The sequence below is a fragment of the Leptopilina boulardi genome, unplaced genomic scaffold (assembly GCF_019393585.1).
Source record: "Leptopilina boulardi isolate dan_hultmark-lab unplaced genomic scaffold, ZJU_Lbou_2.1 LbouV2_315, whole genome shotgun sequence".
NCBI lineage: Eukaryota > Metazoa > Arthropoda > Insecta > Hymenoptera > Figitidae > Leptopilina > Leptopilina boulardi.
The window spans coordinates 171623-190267 of NW_026137880.1; the positions used below are offsets into that span (position 1 = coordinate 171623).

Genomic DNA, 18645 nt, shown 5'->3' on the forward strand with positions numbered 1-18645 from the left:
CTCCAATAGGATCCTAAACTCTTGCGTTGCGTATGCATTGCGTCGGTTGCTATTGGCAACCAATGCTAAAATCAACGCGTCAGTCACGCAACGCAAAAGTTTAGGTTCCTATTGGAGAAAGGCCTTAAGAGAAGAATAAAGATATTTGCTATCCTTCTCTTACACATTCTTACGTTTCCGTTTACGATTGCGTTCCCGTTCAAGAATCTATTCTGCTTAGGCCTTAACCAATGTCCTTACAACGTTGGTGGAACGCACTGCCTGTTAAACACAAATTGACGGCGCCGTTAAATTTAACTGACCGGCAGTTAACAGAGCATTAACCAGTAGGTTGGTGGAACCGGGCAATAGATTCATTTTTATATAAGGTTATGTTTATACATATATATACGGTGTTGAAAAAGTATGGAAACTTGTAACTTTTTGAACACCCTTTATATAAATTTATATTTATTCATTTACTTTAATATTTTTAATATTAATTATTGTTATATTAATATTAAAAAATTCATTGCAATTATTATACATATAGATTATTTAAATACAACAAATTTCATCTTATAATTTAAAGATGAATGGATTTATCGAACCAACTTGTGTGTTCTGTACAACAAAAGCATTGAAACAACGATGTTCTGTATGCTAAATATGAAACGAGCATAATTTGGTTTTGGTTTCGCCTCGTCACGAGCTGGCGCGTAGAAGTTTCCGTAGTATTAGGCTGTGTCAGTTCATCCAGATATTTCGAGTTCAAGATATGACGTCAGAGGCCTGGAGGGACAACAAACAGACGACAAAATGTTATTCTTATGGGGAAGAAAATTAGTTTCCACTTTCATCAATTTTATTCATACTTTAAACATGGAAAACGCTTGTTGACATATAATTAAATTAAAATGTGTGTTGATAATTAATTTTGTTATATATTTGATTCAATTGCATTGATAAATTCTCTCAATTCGTGATAAAATATAAATTTTGAGGATAGGGGTGTTTGTTTACTAATCACATTTTACATTTTAACAACATTATTAAACAATATCCAGTATACATGTTATTAAAAAGATATAAAATATATATTTTAAGTGGGAATTACCGCAGCAGTAAAAGATTTCAAGTTAGTAAACAAACACCCCTAACCTCAAAATTTATATTTTATCACCAATTCAGAGAATCTATAAATGCAATTGAATCAAATATATAACAAAATTAATTATCAACACACATTTTAATTTTATTATATGTCAACAAGCGTTTTCCATGTTTAAAGTATGAATAAAATTGATGAAAGTGGAAACTAATTTTCTTCCCCATAAGAATAACATTGTGTCGTCTGTTTGTTGTCCCTCCAGACCTCTGACGTCACACCTAAAATCGACTCTTACACGTCACAGATAGGCGCTTCGCTTCCGTCCAAATGGGTGAAGGCCTGAGCAGAATAAAAACGTAACCGGAATCGTAATCGCAAACGCAACCGGAAGAATGAGTTAGAGAAGGACAAACAATATGTCTATCCTTCTCTAACTCATTCTTCCGGTTGCGTTTGCGATTACGATTCCGGTTACATTCCTATTCTGCGTTGGCCTTGACGTCGCACGAATGTGCCCATTGGAGAAGCAACTTTAGGTGAGTGTAGAATCAGCATAAGCACAGCAACGAAACCGAACTGTGACCATACCATTATGATGTTATTGTGTCGAGGCCCATTTGCCGTTATTTACCAGTTTAAACATAAACACAGTAATTGAACAGTTATTTGTTTTTCAAATGTTTACTTATTTTGCTAAAAATTAATGAAGAGTATTTAAGATATATTATTTAACAAAATGGACACTGTGGGTAAGTTAAATGTTCAATATCAATACTGTAGTAACTATAAAAAAGTCTTTGTTTTCTCTTAAATCTAATTATATTATGAAAATAGAAAATGCCATCAATGGTCCATTTAAAATATGCATTTAGAAGAAAGCAAACGTTAGCGATTTAAAAGGTGCATTTTTTCGGAGTGTCGCTTCATTTAACAAAGTTGCATTTATTTTTTAACAACTCTTATTGTTATCTGTTTACATGACTGGCAAAATCGACGGGTGTTACGAACAATAACACAATCGAGATTCGGGACGATATTATAACCAAAAACATAGTTTTTCATTTTAAGTTTTCCGTACAAATAAACAAGTTTTATCCAAGTTTCTCTTTCGTGTAGTATTATTTATTTAAAAATTCAATATAATCAAATTAGTTTTTTAAAATAAATATTCATTTTCGAGTTTAAAAATCAGGAGTGTTAGTTTTCGTGCAAATGTATTTTAGAAGTGTTTTCCTTCGTAAGGTATTAAATGTATAATAATTTACTGATGGGAATTTAATTTATTAAATTACTACTTAAACAGTTTGATAAAAATCATAATTTGATCATCATGATCATCATCATCTTGCACTTTATCTGCAACGTTGTACAGTAGAAATAGTACTGAACAATTAAAAAAAACTACTGTCTTGATGTATTATAAAAAAATCGGAAAAGTGAGAGTTACACTCGCACTGAAATCGAGAGTTCCGTACACGAAGCGAACTTATTTGGTATAAAAACAAATATTTAAAAAATATAAGTTTTGTATGTCTAATAATATAAGTGATACAAAAAGGAACAATTTTTTTAAAAAATTTAAGAAAATTATTCCTCTTCGTATCAGTTACATTATCTGACATACAAAACTTATATTTTTTAAATATTTGTTTTTATACCAAATAAGTTTACTTCGTGTACGGAACCCTCGATTTCAGTACGAGTGTAACTCGCACTTGTCCGATTTTATTTTCATTTAAAATAAACATTTATTTTTAAAAAAATGTGAAAAAAATATCAAATTAAAAAAGGTAGAATAGGAGGAAGAGAAAAAAATTAGATAGAACAGAGAAACGAATAAAAAACTTATGGGAAAAGTCCACTTTTTTCAAAAAAAAATTTCTTTTTCGAAAAAAACAAAAACAACGCTATGGTTATCAATTCCAATCAGGTTCGCTATATTTTTTCTGTAATCAATACGCAAAAATACATTTGTACTGAATTTCAGCCCTCCAGATAAATATGTGTGACTACTAGGAGGGGGGGGGTACACGATTTTTAAATATATAGCGAACCTGATTGGAATTGATTACCATAGCGTTGTTTTTGTTTTTTTGAAAAAAGTGGACTTTTCCCATAAGTTTTTTATTCGTTTCTCTGTTCTATCTAATTTTTTTCTCTTCCTCCTATTCTACCTTTTTTAATTTGATATTTTTTTTCACATTTTTTTGAAAATAAATGTTTATTTTAAATAAAAAAAAAAATTAGTATAGGATTTAATAAATTTTAGTATCATTTACTAATGAATTATAATTATATGTTTTACCAAATTTTAATATAACTATTGTCATAAAAGGTTATTAAAGATCAGTATTCTTACATGAAAATTTCGCTTTTTATCATATTTTCCACGACTTTAAAATACTTTAACAAAATTTGAAAATATTTCAGGGTGTCTGCTGGTGTTGGAAGTCCTGGAATTTTAATTTTGTCCTTGAAATTTTTAAGTTTTCAATAATTTTGTTCAAATAGCTCGCCGATCGAATACACTGAGTTAAATTTATTTTATTATTCCTTAAAAAGTATCACAATTTTACTTCTTTTGATTTTAATTTTGTTTTAAAGTATACATGTTAAGTAAAATAAAAAGGTAAAAAAATACGCTATAAAAAGTCCTGGAATTTCAAATTACTTAGGTTTTTAGTAGACACAATGTATTTTTGTAAAATTTGATATTTATTTTCTTTCCTAGTAGATTTAAAATTTTTTTTTTTGAAAAGTTATCATTAAATCTTTCTAAAAATTCTACAGCATATTATGTTGGTAAAAAAAAATCGATTTTCGATCGATTTACTTTTTATGTTCACGCAAAAGGTGTCACAAATCGGAGCTTTAATGCAGACTATTCTAATCAATGCTGATAAATTTTTCTCTATATAGAGATAAAATAAATAAAATATGATACTTTTTGATAAATTACTAATTTCTAAAGTATATACTTATGCTGAATTTTTAGAGCGAACAAAACTTATGCCACTGAAGCTAAAGGACATGCTAATTAGCAGTGATGAATCGAGAATGGAGAACGCACCGTCGACTGGTGAGTTGAATTTTTAAAGTACACTATAATTTTTAAATACCGCTGGTCGAAATAGTGCCTTGTGCGAAAAAAGTTTTTCCTTGTAATTACTTTAAGCTACTGAAATAATAAATATTTCAATTTTTTCAGATCGAAAAAAACTTGAACCAAGAAAAATTAAGGACTTGATTAAATCTTTAAGTGGTAAGTATTTTTTCTTGATCTCTTTTGCTTTTATTGTTTACCTTGTGATTCTATGCAAATAAATCACAAACACAATAATTCTGGATGCATGAATATGCACCACAAGTCAATTAACCAAACAGTCATTTAACCAAAATGCAATTAACCGAATTGTCAAAAATAACAGAACTGTCATTTAACCGAATCGTCATTTAAGGGAGGATTCTCATGAAAAGGCAAAAAATAAACTTTTTTGTTTTTTGTAATATTTTTTTATTTTTTAAAATATCGGTCTAAATCTTTTTACGTATTAAAATGAAAATATTTTTAAAACAAAAAAATTTGTTTACATTTAAATTATAAAAAAACAATTAAAAAGGAGGGAATCATATTATTTGTTCAAAAAATTAATATTTCTAACATACTCTAATAAATATTAATAAAAATTATTATAAACAGGCGAATCAAAATTATCGTCTTTCGTTTTTTCTTTAACATATGGATGTTGTAATAATAATCAGTTGTCAAATTATTAAAAACGAAAATTTATGGATGTTTTTAATATATTTACTCAAAAATAATTACTTTCCGGAACATTAAAACTAAATAAAAATAAAAAAAAACATTTAATTTTGAGAGTTCACAAATTTTTAAAAACGAGGCTTTTGATTAATTTTCTCAAAAATAATTAATTTTTAAAACATTTATTTCAAGTGGCCTTAAAAATAAAAAATTTTAAAAATTAAAAACAAAAAAAATTTTTTTAATGTTCTAAAAATTAAATATTTTTGAGTAAATTAATGTTAAAGCTTTCAAAACTTTTGTTTTCAAAACGTTGACAGTTTATTTGACAGCTGTCAACTGTCAAAATTACACTTCATTTAGACTTAATGTTTCTAAAAACAACCGTATGTGCGTAAATAAGTGTAAAATAACGCTTATAAACTCACGTTGATAAAAGTTTGACAGCTGGATAATGTCAAAAATTATTTATGACATCGGATTCATGTTTAGCATATCCTAAACCATAAGTGTACATATTGTAAAAGAAACAAATTAATAAATAAAAGTAATAACATACAACTTGTAAAAAAGTGCACTAAACTTGTGTGACACTTTTGGCCCGGAAAAAAAAATCAATTTTTTTTCGTTTTCTTAAACGATACTTTATGATATGAAGAATAGAAATTATATCAGCAAAAGCGATTTCGAAGTAATTTTATGTGAAAAAAATCGAAATCTGCAGAAGGTGTTCAAGAGCGCTTCGAGTGCTTGATAGCGCTATGCTATCGGCTATTTTCTCTTTTACTGTGGTAACAATTGCGTTCTTTTACACTCACAGCCGCTCGAAAGACTGAAGATGAAGCCAATATTAATGTAGATGGCCAATTATGTGGTGCAGGCATCGCTGATTAACGTCAATTTCATTGTTTTTATAAGTTTTCATATGACAAAACTTTAAACGCGTTTTTCTCGAAATGACATTTTTCAAAACGGTGGGCAGTCTAGCTCGAACAGTTTCGATCGGATTGACTTCGGCAAAAGTTTTTTTTATCGTTATTTACTAATGCTTTAGAGTACGTAGCGGATTTTTTATTGGTTTTTTTTGTTTTATTTTGGCAATAGATTTTTTGAAAAAATTTTGCCCTAAAAATCAACTTTTTCCTTCAAATAGCTGTCAAATCCACAAAAATTAATATTTTTAAAATATCCTGCGTACTCTAAAGCTAAATCTATCACAGATTCAAAAAAAATTTGAATTTTTGTTTTATATTAAACGATCTAACCGGAATCTTAAACTTTAGACCCTCGGTGGCACGGGCTAATATTAATTAATCGAGCTGTCCTTGTGCACATGTCATTTTTTTAACATTTTAAAGTAGATTCCGGACGGCGACATAAGAAATTTCAAAATTCGAAAAATAAGGGCCACCCTAATATGTAGCTTCTAGGTGAACTAAAAAAATTCCAAAGAAAATGTGAAATTCGAATATTTTGAGAAATAAAATCAAAAAAATCTTTTTTTTGAAAAAAATAATGACTTTAACTGGTTCCCAAAATTGTAAAAAAAAAATTTTTGAAATTTTTTTAGTTCACCTACAAGAGGGATTAATACTGAGTAAGACAAGCCATTATTCATTAAAATCGGTCAAGGCGTTTTCTGTTATTCCTGCCCACCAGTTTGTGAAATTCGTAAAAAGAGAAATTAGAGAAAACGCGCTTCAAAATTTGTGGTTCAGTAAGAATAAATTTTACGCGACTCAAAATTTCTGTAATTAGTAATCCGCCGGGTTTAGCCAGGCGCTTAAACACCTGCCAGACTCCTCGAATCGTTTAGTCTCGTATCTTAAAAAATACTTTAAATTGTCCTATAATTAGATGTATGAATGTCTATAGTAAACATAAATTTAGCACTTCAGATGCTACCAAATGCAGTTAACTATGAGCAAGAGATTCCACTATTCCACAGTGGGCCAGGAACTCCGATTTTTCACCAAAGGTCGAAAAAGTTTTAAAATTCGCCTGAAAATCATTACTCGGGGGTCTCTAGGTCGCTGATTACGAATCCGGTATCACATTTTCAAAATTCAAAATGGTAAATCCAATATGGCAAACACTATTTTTTAAAAAACGATCAGATTCGCATGAAAATCGTCACTTGGGGGTTTTCGAAGTCGCTGTTAACGAATATGCTGTTGGTTTTTAAAAATACAAAATGGCAAATCCAATATAGCGTATATTAAAATGTTATCTTATAGTCCGCACTCTAGAGCAGAATTTAACACCTCATATTATGAAACAGAGCGCAGAAGTTCGGGGAAGTTTTATTCACAAGCGTGTACTTAATATAAAAAAGCTTAATTTTTCGATCTAATCACGAATTCATTATTAAAAAATATTTAATTATACAGGATATTCAAAATTTTTCTGTTGTTTATGTTCTAAATAACAAGTAAAAACAGTAACTTTTATGACTCGGCACATTTTTTCAAACAAATAAGTGCAATTAAAAAAATTTATTTTTTTTGAATCTATATAGCTGCCAAATGTAACAGAATGAATTTATTACATTGGGTAACAAAAAAATTGTCATGTTGTGTTTATTTCAAAATTCCTGTGTTTATTGAATATTTGGGTGTCAAGGATAAAGAAAATATATAAAAAAAAAAATTTTAATTTGTTCAGTTCCCTAAAAATGGGGGTTAAAGTGTAAAAAATGTCTTTTTTGGCACTTTTTGAAGTACTATGAAAGGAAAACGTGAGGGCTTGGAAAGCTTTAATAGGGCTCAAAAGATAGCTTAAACCTTCAACTTTAAGACCCAAAACTGAAATATCATGCAATAATTCCGGGGAACCTGTATTTAACGCATAATTCATAACGTTTCATTGAATTTGCAGTTTAAATCATTGGGAATGTATGTTTGACATGTAGCGATTCTCCAAAATCGGAATTGCTTGAAACTACTCACTTAGAGATTTTCTGGATTGCTGATTACAAATTTAAGGTTAAATTTTAAAAATTCAAAATGGCGTATGCGGTACGGCAGACGATTCTTTAAAAATCGTTAAAATATGCTTAAGCCGTATCAGTCGGTGGATCTAGGGGTCATCGATTACGAATTTTAAGCCATTTTTTCGAAATTTTAAATGTTGGATCCAATATGGGGACTAATTTTTTAAAAACCGTTTAAATCCTCTTAAATCTCGTTACACATGAAACATTATGGGTTATGCGTTAAATACAGGTTCCCCGCAATTATTGCATAATATTTCAGTTTTGGGTCTTAAAGTTGAAGGTTTAAGCTTTCTTTTGCGCCCTATTTAAACTTTCTATGTCCTTACGTTTTCCTTTCATAGTATTTCAAAAAGTGCCAAAAAAGCAATTTTTTGATACACTAACCCTCTTTTTCAGGGAACTGAACAAATCAAAAAAAAAATTATTTGTATTTTCTTTTTTCTTGACACCTAGATTTTCAACAAGCACAGGAATTTTGAAATAAACACAACATGACCATTTTTTTTGTTACCCAGTGTTATCAAATCAATTTGGTAAATGTTAGTTTCAGTGTCACTGATTACAATGTACTACTTCTTATTTGAATATTCCAAAATCGACTTTTGGCCAAAAATCGGCGTTCCTGGCCCACTGTGTATTCTATTGGTTTCTTGTCAATATAATTTTATTAATTGTCATTAGCATGCACCATAAGCAAGTGATAGTAAATCTTTGTTTTAGTACAATAGTTATTTTCGAATACATAACGTCTTCAAGGCAATAGTTATAACACTACTTTTATGTATCGAAAACTTTATACGCGTTTTTCTCGAAACGTGGTTTTTCGCGCGCCGTGCAATGTGCAGTGTAACTCAGACAATTTTTAACCGATTTTAATCAAACTTACCACAAATCTTCTTTATGCTATTACATGACGAGCTGCTTTTTTTTAAATAATTTTTTAACAATTGTTTTTGAACATTGTTTATAAAAAAAGTTTTTTTTTCAAAAATTTTTCTCTTCGTCATGTAAAGCGTATTTGCGTATTTTAACGGTAAAAATTTTTATTTTTAATTTAAGTTGAGATTTGTGGACCTGTAAGCTGCACGGCGCAAAATCAAAGATGTAACTTCAAACAGCTGTAACGCCACCATTTTGTAATGTTTTTTAATAAAAAATTTTTTTTTTATAAAGCTTATACCTATTGTGTACTTTAAGGTATGCTTTAATGTAATTAAATAAACTTTACCAGTTTTTTTTAAATTTCTGAAAAACGTGCATTTACATAAGTTTCCCCCCTTAAAACTTCAGGTACATATTATTCATACATATTTTTTTTGACCTTGTAAAGTAGGATCCCCTCTTATGTGACAATTCTGTTACTTGACTTGGCGGTTAATTGACGTGTCGGTGAAAGGACATTGTCGAACGACAATTCTGTTAAGGAGTTAGTACACAGTAAACTTGGTTGTATCTTTTTCTATTGCAATGTTTTGATGTACATAAGTTATATCAAAAAGAGATCGTTTTGTGTATCATTTTTAGAAATGATACACGAAACGGTCTCATTTTTTGATGCAAAAAATTTAATCAATTTATATCAATCATGGCCGAAATAAATCGACTCAAAATTAAACGAATTTTTTTCAGATATTTTGGTAATAGTACAATTGCGGAGACCATTTCACTATTTAATTTGAAAATGAAAATAACAGAAAATCAAAGAAAATGTGCAATTCGGTAATTAAAAAGTGACAGCTAATAAACATAACCTAAAATGCATGAGAAAAAATTTGTCGATAAAATCAATATAGCCGAGCTTTTTATAAGTTAGATGGCAGTTTTGCTTTTTATAAAAACGATTCAGAAAAAATTTAAAGAAAGAAAATAGATGAGTGCTGCCATCTACCTTCTAAAAAGCTCGGCTATATTGATTTTATCGACAAATTTTTTCTCATGCATTTTAGGTTATGTTTATAAGCTGTCACTTTTTAATTATCGAATTGCACATTGTCTTTGATTTTCTGTTATTTTCATTTTCAAATTAAATAGTGAAATGGTCTCCGCAATTGTACTATTACCAAAATATCTGAAAAAAATTCGTTTAATTTTGAGTCGATTCAATTCGGCCATGATTGATATAAATTGATTAAATTTTTTGCATCAAAAAATGAGACCGTTTCGTGTATCATTTCTAAAAATGATACACAAAACGATCTCTTTTTGATATAACTTATATGCATCAAAACGTTGCAAAGATTTGATGCAATTTTTGGTCTCAATTTGATACTTTTAGGAAAACTGTGTACCACATCTTTTTTCAAGAAAATCGATTTTCTAAAAACTGCATATTCTTGTAGTAGATATATGTAGAAATGCTATGGAAACTATTATTTTGGTTGGAAACTTCTGTAACATATGGAAAAATGGGGTATAATGTAAAAGTCACACGCTCACGGAGCGTACTCTTCGCGAGTACAATGTATATGCTTTTATAAACATACACTCATATAAATATAAATATACATATATCAAATTACACATATATGTATATAAATATGTATATAAAAGCATATATACATTATATAATGTATCCTGTCGTGTAAGGGGGTATTTTCTTGAAAAAGGACGTTTTCGTAAATTCGCTTTTTCTCAAAACAACGTTTTTTGACCTGGCGGACATCATAAAAGGAAAACTATTGCACCGATTAAGCTCAAATTTTTATGGCTTATTCTACACATCTACCGCTATCGCCGGAATCAGAATCATAATTTTTCATTAATATTTAACAATTTTTTTAAACAATTTAAGTTGAAAAAAAGGTCAAAAATGAAAAAAGTCAGCTAAATTTGTCTACTCACGGAGAAAAATGGTGCTGAGATTCTAGTAAAAATTCCAATGGAATAGTAATAATTATACTTTTCTAGTAGAAATTACTATTAATTGTAAAGTGTAGTTCGCATGAAGTAAATATTACTATTTTTGGTAGTAATAATTACTAATAGTAATTATTACAGTAGTCACTTTTAAAAATTGCTACAGATATAATAGAAATTACTTTAGGATTTTTAAATTTTATAAAGCCATTGTAAATTTTATTAAATTTTGTATTACTTTTTACATTCGACACTTTTTAAATATTACTCATTGAAATTCTAATAAGTAATACTGGGAATTATAAAAATTGCTTTTACAAGAAAGAACTTTTACTATTGCTGATCAAACTTTTTACTAGAAAAAGTAGTAATCCGTACCACTACTACTACACATCTGTGTGTGTGGGTGACGACGTCACTACGGTCATGCGCAGCGTTCGTTATAATAATAAATATTATAATAATTATTATGCCTATAATAATAAAATAAATTAAAAAATACAAAGAAATAAACTTATTAAGATTATATAGTAATTATAATTATTATTTGTTAGTACTTCAAAGTTTTATATATTACAATGTGCAATTCTAGCTTTATATAAAGTTATTATAAAATTAATTTACATAATTCTTATTTATTTTATATAAAGTCAGAATAAGTAACAAAATAAGTAATTTTAATTTAATTAATTAAATTTTTTATTAATATTATTAATTTATTATTTATTATCTATTAATATTATTTCATTAATATTATTAAAAATGTTTATATTTTAATTCAGTAACTTATCTAATAAATAAGTACAATTTATAATTGACATTATTAAAGAAGGATATGTGCGGGTAAACAAAAATTTTTCCTATAGCGATTGCGTGGCCGAGAGGCTTAATGTAAAAGCGTGCGATGTTAGGTTGCGTTTACATATAAGTTAGGCAGGGTTCGAATCTGTATAAATGTAAGATTTTTCGATATGTTTCGTTGTTAAATTATAAGACAGGGTGTTCAGCCAACCGGGAGAACCAAGAGAAAGCCGGGACTGAAAAAAATTTCGCGTTAATTATGTAAAATATATCAGCAATTCGACGTGAGATTGAAGGGTCTATCCTCAGATTCCTTCTATACTACGTCTAATCTAATTCTGTGTCAAAAAAAGAATATTAAGTATTTCTAAAAATCGAAAATTAATTATAAAATGTTATTTAGAGAAAGACTGAAAAATACCGTTCCGAGAAGGTAGGAAACCCCCTCTAAGTAAACGAAGCTCGATAATAAGTTTAAAAATTAAAAACAAACTTTATTTTTTAAATAAATAAATAAATTAAAAAATTTTAATTTTTCAAAATTAATTTTTTTTCTTAAACTTCAATATTTTCTGAGCAAAAAACGTTTAGGACACTTTTTTCTAGGACTAAAAGTGAAAAAGTTATGAGTAATTGAAAAAAAATTGCACTAATTTTTTAATACAAATATCTCGAAAAATAATAAATATTTTTTTCAAAATTTAATTTACTCAATTAGATCCATAACCTCTACCCAAAAACGTAGTATACAAGGAATCGGAGGATAGATCCCTCAATCTCACGTGGAATTGCTCATTTACCATCAACAAAAATTAGCTATTTTTATTTCTCACAATACAAAATTTTTTAATTCTACACTGAAAGAAAATATATAACAAAATTTCGTAAATACTTTTCAAATAAGGGAAAATCCTGCAAACTGGAAAAAAATTATATAAAATATATTAAATTTCAGTAAAGATTTTGTATGATTACTATAAATTATGTTGAAGTTTGTAAATATTTACTAAAATTTGAAATACATTTCTTAAAGACTGAAAAATATTTTCAGAAGTATATTATTTTTTGTATCAATATTTCCCAGTTTTACACGTTTTCCCTAAATTGAAAAATGTTTACTAAAATGTCTACTATACTTAATAAAATTTGTTATATTTTATTTCAATGTACTTCATAAAACTTAAATTTTATAAATTTTCATTGAATGCTTTTGGTATTCATTATTTTTTACAATTGCATATTACATAAATATAATAGATTTGTGAACAGAAAAAATGTATTTTAAAACCGGGAGGGAAAAATTCTAAAAATAGTGGCCACCCTGTAAGTATGAATATGTTAAAAGAGTTAAACTTGTGAATTAATGAATATAATACACATATAGAATGTTTATTAATTGGAGAAAATTTTTTTGAACGCACTGTTTATTTTATTTTTTTTTCACATAAAACATTTCTCAGGGCGTAGTATTTTTAAAATTATTAATTTTTCAAACCTGTTTCTATCATAATTACTTTCTTTTAGATACATTATAAGACTTGTCGATAAAAAATCTTTAATTTTTATGAATTTCCTTACGTTTCTTTAAATTTTTGTCACAATAAAAAGTCACAAATTTTAAACTTTGAAAATTAACGTTTTAACAAGTTCTGTATCAAACGGATAATTCTAAATAATCTAAAGTTTAATTTTCACATACTTTGAGGTATCTAAAAGCGAAACTTTTTTTAACTTTTGCTTTCCGAATAGTGCGGTTTTGACGTGTCTTTGCAATAATCGGCGCTCCTGGCCCTCTGTGCATATTAGGTTAGGTAATCGGAATTTCGATCAATGATCATAAATGAAAATAACAACAAAAATCTGTAACATAAAATTCTAAGTCATTGTTTTCTATATGATCATAAATGAAAATAATAACAAAAATCTGTAACATAAAATTCTAAGTCATTGTTTTGTAGCGTGAAGTTAGCAAAATTGTTACCGAATTGTAACACGTTATTGCTGTAATGTTCCTTGTTTATTTGACATTAATGCATACACACGTCTTATTTTATTAATATAAATATTCGGTAGTCGGTACCAACCGAAACGTCGACACATTGATTTTATTTTCATAATAAATTAATAAAATATTTTTGACCGATAAGCCTGTTATAAATCTTATTAATAAACTATAACGGTCACTAACTTCATATATGAATAAATAAATATTGTTTGAATTTTTTCAGCTCGAAAGAAACCAGAATCAACTAAATACGTGTATCCATCAAAGAGTGTAGATAGACACATTAATTGTAAGTATTTGTTTTTAAATATTGACATTTAGACATATTTCAAAGAGTTTTATGTACTTTAAAAATACGAAAATGATGTTTCTAAAAATCTTTTAATGTGTAAAATTGTTTTGTAAACTTCAAGACCTTGAATTACATGGTGCTACAAAAAAAATTTTTTTAATATACTTCTTATGAAACCTATTGGAGGTTGTAGATCACAAAAAACTAAGAAGAATGGTGTATATAAAATTCTCCAAACACCCCTAAATTTTCATTTTAGAGCCAGCAAACCATTTTTACGTATGTTTATGCATAAAAACCTTTATAACTTTCTTATTTCTGCACAGATTTCAAAATTTTTTTTTCATTTTGAAGCTGAGAAACAGAGCTTTTTAGCCCATATTCGATATTTTTGTTTAAATTAATATTTATAAGAGAAAAATTACAAAAATGTTCAGAAGTTGTCATTTATCTCGCAATTTTTCAACTTTAACTGATGTTTTCATCATTAATTTTAATTTAAACATTTTTTCTCTTCTAGCGCTATTAAAGCGTATTAAATTCTACATTCAATGAGCCCTATTTGAATAGATTTTGTAAAAAATTAACTGAAGTATTGTAGTTTTTCTCTTTACTATAATATAAAGAGTAAATTGGAATTCGAGATTTCTCATATTGTTTTAATAGAAATATTTCTAAATTGTTATTTTATACCCTATTGAAAATCCCTTGTACAAAATCTTGTACAAGAAAATATACATTTTCGTGAAACCAGAATTTAGACTTCGAAACATTTATTTTATTCATTTATAATGCAAACTTGAATAAACAAACGTCAATTCAAATGTTCAAGAGAAAAGAATTCACAGTAAGAAAAAAATAATTCACCTTAACGTTCCAATTCGGTTTTTTCACCAAACCGAATTCAGCTTAAGTTACCACCAATTCTTTTCGCTTACTCCCAATTTTTTTTTTTTTACTGGGTATTTATGTCTTCGTTTAGTAAAAATGAAAAACTTTAAAGACTGCGCAGTAGTTTTCTTACAACTTTACAGCTGCGCAATAATTCTTAAAATACATAATTAAAGAGTTTTAATGGTTCTAAACTAATAAAATCTAAAATTTTGTTGAAAAAAAAGTTTTTTCCATATGAAATTGTACAAGGACATGAACGATTTCATGTGTAAGTACATGTACAAGAACCTGCATAAGAATATGTACAAGAACATGTACTTTTTCTTGTATACAAATATTAAATATATTTTCTTGTTCAAGATCTGATACAAGAAGTAGAATTTATTTTATTTCTGAAAATGCAAAAAACGACAAAAATTAGTAAAACCTTCATAACTTGGAGTATTTTTATTCAATCGTGTTTGTTTATAGTTCATTTATAAAATTAATATTTGTTAAAAAAACTCATTGTTAGCATGACCAACATGGAATAAAAACTGTCAGAACTTGACAAATACTATACATAAACAATTAAGAATGAAAAAGAAAAGAATAAACTGTAATGTTCTTGAATCAGCTACTAGATCTGTAAAGAGAAAAACTACAATAATTCAGTTAATTTTTTACAAAATTTATTCAAATAGGGCTCATTGAATGTAGAATTTAATACGCTTTAATAGCGCTAGAAGAGAAAAAATGTTTAAATTAAAATTAATGATGAAAACATCAGTTAAAGTTGAAAAATTGCGAGATAAATGACAACTTCTGAACATTTTTGTAATTTTTCTCTTATAAATATTAATTTAAACAAAAATATCGAATATGGGCTAAAAAGCTCTGTTTCTCAGCTTCAAAATGAAAAAAAAATTTTGAAATCTGTGCAGAAATAAGAAAGTTATAAAGGTTTTTATGCATAAACATATGTAAAAATGGTTTGCTAGCTCTAAAATGAAAATTTAGGGGTGTTTGGAGAATTTTATATACACCATTCTTCTTAGTTTTTTGTGATCTACAACCTCCAATAGGTTTCATAAGAAGTATATTAAAAAAAATTTTTTTTGTAGCACCGTGTTATTAATATTTTTATGTAAAATATTTTCAAATTATATTAGTAATAAAATATCTGCATAACTGCAAATTTTTTTTATCTGCCAGCTAAAAATTACGAGCTTTAAAAAAGTGTTCAAATTTTTTAAATTTTTTACACTGTGCTAGTTCAAAAAATGAACTTACTGGGGTGGCTGATTTCTAATCCAGTGTGAGTTTTTCAAAATTGAACCGCCGGCGACCAAAAGGCCAATTCTGATAAAAAAAACACACGCTGTTTAGGAATCTTTAAGGGGGATTCTTGTTTAGAAGGCCTAAAAATAGCGCTTTTTTAAGAATTTTTTTGAAAAGGAAAAAAATAATTTAGACCTCCGGACTTTTTGGGATGTTTTTGTATATGTATATTTGAAGTATTTGTGAACAAATGTTTGACAAAAAGTATTAAAAAATTATTGACGGCGATGCAATTCTTGACTTAAGGGGAGGTTCCACTGGTTTTGATGGTTTTTTCAAAGATTTTTTTTTATAGTAAAAAAAATATTTGTTACTTAAAATTTTTTTATCTCAAAATACATGTCTTAAGATAATCGAAAATTATTATTATTTTTTTTTCAAAATGGCGTCTTAGAAAATGGCTGCCAAAAGTGGTCCTCTCTAAAAGTGGTTCACACTTTTTCTCTGGAACGGTTAATCTAAAATGAAAAAAGTAAATAGTTTCTTAATCTGTACCATTTTGGCTATCGTGTCGACTAGAATAAGATTTTCTTATTAAAAAATAACCGAAGGACAGACTTTTGAATTTTTTTATCATAATTTTGCAACTTAAATTGTTTATAACTTTTTTAAATATTAATGAATTTTCAAAATCCTAGTCCACACGAAAACTACACATTCAAGGAACATGCTGTCCAAAAATCAAGTTAATTGGTTAAGTATTGTTAAAATGGGAGTGTGAACCAGTTGAAAATATGTGGTTTCGAGAAAAACGCGTTTAAAGTTTTTATATAAAAATTTTGGATAATATTTTTCAAGTTGACAAAAACTCAATGAATTCACTTGAATTTTGTTACTCGGGGGATTTCGGGGTCGCTGATCACGAATTTGATGTTACTTTTTAAAAATTCAAAATGGCGGATCCAATATGGCGGACGAGTTTTACAAAAATTTATCGGATTTACTTTAAACTCATCACTTGTGGGTTTTTGGGGTCGCTGATCACGAATTTAATGTTACTTTTTAAAAATTGTCCAATTTATCTGAAACATGGTATTTAGGAGTTTTTATGGTCACTGATTAGGAATTTGAAGTCATATTATCAATATTTATGAAAATAAAATTGGAGGATCGACTATGGTGAAAGAATTCTTGAAAAATGGCTTCAGATTCGTAATCAGCGACCCCAGAAACCCCTAGATACCATGATTCAGATAAATTCGACAATTTTTAAAAACATTTGTCCGCTATATTGGATTTGCCATTTTGAATTATTTAAATCGGTCTTCAGATTCGTAATCAGCGACCCCAAAAACCCCCGAGTAACAAGTGTCAAACCAGTTTGCCCATTTTTTAATTGTTTTAATTTATCCGCCATACTGGAACTGCCATTTTGAATTTTGAAAATCTGATGTCAAATTCTTATTTAACGACCCTAAAAACCCCCAAATAAAAATTTTCCACCGTAATTGGTCACTTTAAACTTTTTTAAAAACATTTTAACGTCATATTGGATCCGCCATTTTGTAATTTCATAGTCGTTGCAGCTTATTTTAAAAAGAAATTCTTCATGATAGTTTTGCAAAAAGATGCATTAAAATCGGTTAACATTTGCCGCTTCGATAGAATTTCAAAACAAAAATTTCACTTTTATTCTACTGTACCTCGCTTCGCATGAAGGGGGTAGCGTTTTCGCTATCATAAGTACTCTTAAGAGCGAGTTTTGTGCATTAGACTATTTTTACCGTATTCTTAGGTATGTATACTAACCAAAAATGAAAAAAAAAATTTTCGATTTTTTAAAAAAAAACCAGTGGAACCTCCCCTTAAAAAACGGTGGGCACGATAGAGAGCGCAATTTTTGTCTGAAACATGAAATCCAAAAAAATTTAAAGTTTACATATGTAGTTTCTAGGTGAATTAAAAAATTCTAAAAAAAATGGTGCAATTCGAATATTTTGAGAGATAAAATCAAAAACTTAATTTTTTTCAAAAAAAATAATGATTTTAACTGGTTCCCAAAATTGTAAAAAAAAATTTGTTTGAAATTTTTTTTAGTTCACCTAGAAGAGGGATTAATACTGAGTAAAGTATTTGAAGTATTTGAACATCAAAATAGCCGTGAATAGGTCTTATAAATTATTATTTACCATTATACAATGCAACCGTCTTATAAAATTTGTTGATTATTGACGATTATCATCGAATAATCAAAAATTAAAATATAAATTATTTAGTTAGAGGAGTGTCCCCGGTTGTACAGCAGGTGTAGTTTTTTATCCATAACTTTTAATTGGATCATTTAATTTTGATTGTTGAGCTTCCATTTTAAAGCTAGAGTAAACACCTAACTTTTGCTTAAAAAACTAAAAATGTCTTTAAAACAGAAGAATTACGAAAGAATTTCAAAAGGTAGTGTTTTCGGACAAAATAAAATTTGACCTCGGTTGTGCAGCACATCTAAAAATTACTATTTGAATAAATAATTAAAATATGTAACAAATCTTTATGTTATTAAAAAGAAAAACAGTATAATTAAAACTTGTGCCGAACAATATTACATTTAATACTTATTGAAAATTCGCAGTCGGCGATTAGATCACCTATCGCACGCACGATGTGCTCGAGGTCTTTGACCACACTGATTTAC

At 27.9% G+C, this 18645-nt stretch overlaps 1 protein-coding gene across 1 annotated transcript in view; it reads left to right on the top strand.

Annotated features, from left to right (window-relative positions):
* The first annotated feature begins 1671 nt into the window (after positions 1–1671).
* Positions 1672–18645, top strand: part of LOC127283906 (uncharacterized) — a 33708-nt gene continuing 16734 nt past the window's right edge. The window contains exons 1-4 of the mRNA XM_051309023.1: positions 1672–1839; positions 4086–4169; positions 4299–4352; positions 13734–13799. Of these exons, the coding sequence (XP_051164980.1) occupies positions 1827–1839; positions 4086–4169; positions 4299–4352; positions 13734–13799 (217 nt within the window). The 5' untranslated portion in view covers positions 1672–1826. The remainder of the gene's footprint in view (positions 1840–4085; positions 4170–4298; positions 4353–13733; positions 13800–18645) is intronic.